The following is a 7,044-nucleotide window of genomic DNA, read 5'->3' on the forward strand; positions in this document are numbered from 1 at the left end:
TCAGATTTCCTCATTTCTATAGCAATTTCCCGCTATCACCTGCATATACTGTTTACATCCACATAGGGAGGAAGAGTTAGGGGAGTAGGAGCAGTTGATACATCCGGAAGAACCAAGTCAACCCTTCGATGAATCACCACCAAAACTAAAAGAATTAGTAGATATTATCAAGAAAGCCAGAACAGCATCAGCACCAGGACCAAATGGGGTCCCGTATAAAGTTTATAAGAATTGTCAACGGTTGACAAAGCGCCTCTGGAAACTGATAAGAGTGATTTGGAGGAGAGGTCGATTGGCAGATAGCTGGTACAGAGCAGAAAGCTGCTTTATTCCCAAAGAAGCTAGAGAAATCAGAGGCATTGAAACAATTTGGGACTATATGCTCCTGAACGTAGAAGGGAAGATATACCTTGCAATTTTAGCGGGGAGAATGTCTAGTTACATGCTTGAAAATCAGTATATATTGATATTGCTGTGCAGAAGAGAGGAGTACCCGGAGTATCAGGACGTATTGAGCACACAAGTGTACTGACATAGATAATCCGGGAAACAAAGCAGTCTAAAGGGGAGTTGGCAGTCATCTGGCTAGATCTAGCCAATGCATATGGGACAGTTCCCATAAACTAGTTGAGCTGACACTCGAAAAATACCATGTACCAGAGAAGACGAGGGTAGTTTTAAAAGACTATTTTGACCATTTTCAACTAAGATTCACAGTACAGGATTACACAACAGCATGGCAACGCTCAGAAGTTGGTATAGTCACAGGATGCACCATATCCGTAATCCTATTTTCAGCAGCAATTAACATGATAGTCAAGTCAGTGGAGAAGAAGAGCAGAAGGCCATGGATGAAGTCAGGAGTACGTCAACTACCAGGGAGAGCATTCATGGATGATATGACAATTACAACCAAAACAGTTATTGAAGCCAAGTGGACAATAAATGAACTAGAATCAGCTATCACTTGGGCAAGAATGAAAGTAAACCCAAGCAAGTCTCGTAGCTTGGTTATAAAGAATGGAAAAGTAAAAGAAGTAAGATTCAACATTGAAGGAGAGGCAATACCAACAGTCTCAGGGAAGCCAGTAAAGTGTTTAGGGAAATTCTTTAATGACACATTAACAGACAGACAAAATGTGAAAGAAGCATGCAGACAGCTGGATGAATGGATGAAAACGGTGGATAAAAGTGGACTGCCCGGCAAATATAAAGCCTGGATATACCAACATGGGAAACTGCCTCGCTTGCTGTGGTCGCTATTTGTGTATGAGGTACCAATGAGCACAGTAGAAGGGATGGAAACAATAGCGAGCAGATACCTGAGGAGATGGCTGGGGGTACCACGAAGTTTCAGAAGCGTTGGATTATATAGCTCTGGGACTAAGCTACAGTTACCTCTAAAGTCAATAACTGAGGAATTCAAGGTGACAAAGGTGCGTCAGCACTTAATGTTACAGAATAACAAAGACGAGAAGGTTCGGACAGCAAAAGTAGATATCAGGACGGGGGAGAAAGTGGTCAGTAAAAGAAACTATACAAGAAGCAGAATCCCGCTTGAGACACAGTGACTTTGTAGGAAGACTGGCAATAGGAAGGCAGGGACTTGATGTCACACCAACAGCAAGATGGGGTACAGCTTCGGTAGAAGAGAACCGTAGTTTGGTGCAGAGAGAGGTGCGTGCAATGGAGAAAGGTTCAAGAATGGTCAAGGCAGTTGGAATGAAGAAACAAGGTAGCTGGGTGAACTGGGAAAACGCACGCCAAGTGAAGTTGGGATGGAATGATATTTGGAAGATGGAAACATTCAGACTTCAGTTTAAGCTGAAATCAGTTTATGATGTTCTTCCCAGCCAAACTAACCTGGTAACATGGGGAGTGATAGATGATCCAAAGTGTGTCCTATGTGGTAAACCAGCAAACTTGGAGCACATATTATCAGCATGCTCAGAGGCTTTGAAAGATGGAAGATACACTTGGAGACATGATAGAGTCCTAGCCAGTATAGCTGACACCTTGGAGAAAGGTATCAAAAAACCAAAGAAGAACACAGAGAGCCTGAGATTTGTCAACTTTGTGAAAGAAGGTGAAAAGGGACATAAAGTTAGAGTTGAAGAAAGTGGTCTGTTGGGGACAACAACAGATTGGCAGATGCGGGTAGACCTTAGGGAAAGATTAGTATTTCCGCCGGAAATGATAGCCACAAACAAGAGGCCGGATGTAGTCCTTTGGTCAGTGGCTACAAGACAGACAATTATTTTGGAATTAACAGTGCCATGGGAAGATAGGATAGAGGATGCGTACGAAAGGAAAAATCTCAAGTACCAAGACTTACTGAAAGATTGTCAGCAGAACGGATGGAAGGTCTGGTTTTTTGCAGTAGAAGTGGGTTGTAGAGGATTCGTGGGATAGTCTATGTGGAGAGCACTGAGAACCATTGGCATAACGGGAGCAGAGAGAAGGAGACTGATAGGGAGTCTGTGCAGGGAGGCGGAATCAGCGTCCATGTGGCTGTGGAGAAGAAGAGCGGATAAGTGGAAAGAAAATAAACATTAGGGAGATAGACAGTAAATTAGAACAGCAGTTATAAACAACAGTAAGACAGTCACTGAATTAATACAGCAGTGATGTAGAGCCAAATGATTCCAGGCTGGGAGCTGATCACCCCAGTCGGCGCACCTCTGGAGGCTGTGTTGGAAAGCGCCAAAACAGCCGATGAAGGAGGATCCACCTGAGGATGGAACCACGCATCTTTTCATCAAGATGTATACAAGTAACCTAACCTTTTCAATGCTCAAGTGTAACTAAACAGAGGCAGGCTACTTACAGATAAGTTGATGTTACAGGGATTTCAACAAACTCGTCTTTAGTCGGCATTTCGAAAATTCTATGGTGACAGTCGTTATAATGACCTTGTCAGCAAATATAACCTATCATTCCTATCCGACCCAATGATATCATCTATATACATTATGCAAAGCTGATCAAATAGGTTTGATCTGTCGGAGAAAAATATCTATCTTAAAAAAACATAAATTGATACAATTTACATACTATGAATGTTCAAGTATGCATTAATTAAAATAATGACGAGTAAAAGAGTTTTTGAAATTGTTCCTTTGCCACAATATGATCACATACCTTATCATTTAAAAAAAATCTCGCTTTTTCTTTAAAAAAATGTACTTCTAACAAAAATGCAGATTACTGTGCAATCCATGAGCATAATTTTAAGATACTTTGTAAAGTAAATGAATTCTATATAATCTTACCTTTTACATGTAGTGTTCATAAGAATGGAGATACAATGAAGCGCATTGAAATAGTAAAATTTTCCGTTTGGATGAAACGTTCTGAGTCACGTCAATTATAACATTATGACACGCCCATATTTTTAGAAATGAGAAAGAAATATTCGTCGTTATGTTTTAGGACACCCCACTCTTCGCGACAAGCAACATGAGTTACACTGAAATGGAGCTTTAAAAAGATAAGAAGGGAGAGTTAGAGACTCCCCGCTTCTGTAAAACACAAATTGCAACGAATATTTGCATATTTCTAAATTTATCATGTCTGTTGAAGTTACCAGAACACGTGTTTCGGTCGAACACATGTTTACTCAGTGTTTATTTAGACTGTCAATTTGATTGGCTATTATATTTATGGAAAACCTGTTCTACAGGTATTCGAATAAACAAATTGACCGTTTTATCTATTTCTAAAGAAATGGGCGTGTCATCCTATGACAAACAACGCTCTAAAGATAGCTCGAAACGTTCCATTCGAACGGAAAATTTTACCACTTCAATGCGCTTCATTGTATGAGATTCATTCATAAAACATTCATACACATACAGATACACATCGGAATTAAGAGTGTAAATGAAACCACATGCAAAGGTTGAAGCAGCAAAATCAAAAGTTGAATTTACTATAAAGGAAGTTGGATGAAGGATAAAACAATAAATAATAGGAGCAGAACAAACCTCCAAAACATAGAGGTGGGATCTGGTGCCATGGTGGATTGGGCAGCCCCTGCTGACCAGTCACACCCGCCGTGTGCTCTTTGTCTTTATCGAGAAATAACTAGAAAATCCGTCGTCAAATAATGGACTAACAATTAGTATGAAAAATGTCAGTCAGCATTTGACTCAATGATAAATTGTATTTGCTGGAACTAAAGAAATGGCAAGTAGAACTAGAAGAAGAGGAATCATACAGGAAGGAAGAAAATTTTTGTTAATCTATCCATCTTCAGACCGAACTTTAGCTCCTCAACGTGCTTAAGGAAAAAGCTGTCGCTTAGTTACAAGCAATGGAGCAATTCGAATTGGAATGTGAATCATATTCAGAATATGTCGACTCATCTGAAAACACTAGGAAATATGCGGCTGATTTTTTAAAGATTTTATGACTGTCAGAAGAGTAATGGTAACATTAAACCTAAACATAATTCTATGATTCCCAGTAACCTTAATCCAGATGCCGAAACTTTCATTCTACCTCAACATCCTACATAGTTTCTCCAGAATGACATACTGTCTACGCAACCTAAAACTAGTGAAAGTGCCGCTAAAGTTCTCGCTCAGATTTTCCCTTCTGTTTCAACAACAGTTCATCCTACAAGTGAAAGTATAGCACTAATTCCTACTCAGACTTTTCCATCCGTTGCAACAACAGTTCAACCTACATTTGAAAGTGTGCAGCACCTTTTTCTACTCAAACCTTTCCACCTTTTGTAACATCGCTTAGACATGAAAAAATACAGAGTTTTCTCACTTAATCAATCACATATTGATTGATTGTTTAACGTCCCTCTCGAGAATTTGTCACTCCTACGGAGACGCCACCGGTTGATTTCTCAATTTTAGTGATAAAGCAGAACCCTATACAACTTGGAAAGCTAGTTTCAAATCCATTTGCCATGGTTTAAACATGTCACCATCCGAGGAAATGGATCTACTAATCTGCACTCTATGCAGAAGCATCAGAGCTTCAACTATTGACAATCCACTTCTAGGACGTACACATTTATGGAAATGATTGAAGAAAGGTATGGATCTCCGGAAATGGTTGCAGCTTCTTTTAGAAACAGAATGACAAAATTTCCAAAGCTTCTGTACTGATACAAAGAAACTTTATAAGAACTATCAGACCTACTTCCTAAAGTGTTGTACTTGAAGAGAAATCCAAAGTATCATGATTTGCTTAGCTACTATGACACATCAGTTGGAGTGAAACCAATTATAAACAAACTGCCGAGATCTATACAAAGAAAATTGCCCAATAATGCTAGCAAATACAAATAACAGCATGATTGTGTATTTCCACCATTCACAGTGCTATGTGATTTCATTAGTGTGACATGAACAGTCCTAGCTTTTCATATAAAGATACCATGAAGAAATCACCTGTAAGGAAAATGTGAGTGTCAAGAAAACAGAATGTAAGGAAGGAACAAAGTGCCCAACACTTCTCATATGCTTAGCCAATGTAAAGCTTTCCGCAAGAAATCAGTGAAGAAAAAAAAAAACAAATCATTCGTAACAAAAACTTGTGTTATAAATTGTGTGACTCAAAAACTAAAGTGTATATAACTTGCAATGTGAATGTAAATTGTTTAGAGTGTAACAATTATCGACATTGTACAGCAATCCATGTTAATCTGAAGAATCAACTAGATCAATCTAAAACACCTACACAACAAGACGACGGGGAGCAAGACATGCACAATGAATAAGGGCTCCTGTTGTGTGTGATGAAAACTTCTCTCGAAAATCAAGTGCTAACGCAGTCATCGTTAATCTTCAACTACATGCTTTAATAGATGACAAAAGTAACTGTACCTAAGCGAAACCTTAGTTGTTCGATTTTGTTGGTATTCCAAAATCAACTTCTTAGTACTTCACGTTATTATCTTGAATATCCAATACCAAAAGGCGTGTTATTCGTTCATATTTCAACTGGCAATGTCAATAAGCGGCAGCACTTTGCTGACTAGGTATAAGTATATGAATTTATAACTTGAGCATGTTGTTACTGACGACATGAGGATTGTTAAAATTGTATATTTATTATATGCATAATAAATTCTAGTACTTATTTGTGTGATTATTTATTTTTCAACTTGCCGTAAAAATGTGCGCAAACCATACATGAACTTAGAGCACTAGGCTCAAAGGGTGACACTTATTGTCAATCTCTATTTATTAGATACTATCTGCATAAATTATGCAGAGATTATCAAATAGATTTGTTTGGCAGCAGCAAAAAAATCTGTCTTTAAGAAACATCAAGTAATACAATTCACATACTATGTATGTTCAAGCCTGCACTATATAACAATACAGTCATAAGCAAATAACTCTTATGCATGGACAACAAAGACAAAATAATAAAACATGTGCAATACAACTTAGATTAAAAAATTCTAGGTCTCTTTAGAGGGAAATAACACGTTATCATTCCAGTCCTTCCACAATGTATTTTTCATCCGTTCACAGTATTCACACAAATTAGGAAATTCATCTGAAAAGAAACAAATACTGAAATTAACAGGGGTTTTTTATTACGACTGTATACAATTTGCCTTGTTATTCTTGAAAATTAGAGTTAAAATTTAAATTCAAAATTAGATTTTATTGTTTGTATCTATATACAATATATTGTTTCTTTACCATAATGAAATTTTCAAATGAAACAAAACAAAAATTGACGCGAAAAAAAGACAACAAATCACAGGAAAAAGAAAATATGAATGTCCTGCCTTTTAACATAATGCTTGGTTCAGATTCTGGTAAATGCCAAAGAAATTGAGATAACTGTCCAAATATACTGCAGTCCACTGACGAAGGCTTATCGCCAAAGAAGAATTTTTTAGCTCCTGTAAATAATATTTGTTTTTTTTTAAATAAAAAGATTGCCTTTCCTATCATTAATACAGAAATATGACGTTTCTTATATACACACTTTGTTTTTTTTAAAAGACCGATTATAAGTATCTGATAAGACTTAGTGCTCTTTTGGTTCCTTTTTTTCCCTTTT

The 7,044-nt window shown here is 37.5% G+C and overlaps 1 protein-coding gene across 1 annotated transcript; it reads left to right on the forward strand.

Moving 5' to 3' along the window:
* Positions 1–1,686: 1,686 nt before the first annotated feature.
* LOC134261407 (uncharacterized) lies at positions 1,687–2,735 on the forward strand. The gene is made up of 2 exons (XM_062743854.1): positions 1,687–2,392; positions 2,650–2,735. The coding sequence occupies exons 1-2, from the start codon at positions 1,687–1,689 to the stop codon at positions 2,733–2,735; spliced, it is 792 nt and encodes a 263-aa protein (XP_062599838.1).
* The last annotated feature ends 4,309 nt before the right edge of the window (positions 2,736–7,044 follow it).

This window comes from Saccostrea cucullata, unplaced genomic scaffold, assembly GCF_032062105.1.
Source record: "Saccostrea cucullata isolate Sc308-1 unplaced genomic scaffold, CSIRO_AGI_Scuc_v1 ctg12435, whole genome shotgun sequence".
NCBI lineage: Eukaryota > Metazoa > Mollusca > Bivalvia > Ostreida > Ostreidae > Saccostrea > Saccostrea cuccullata.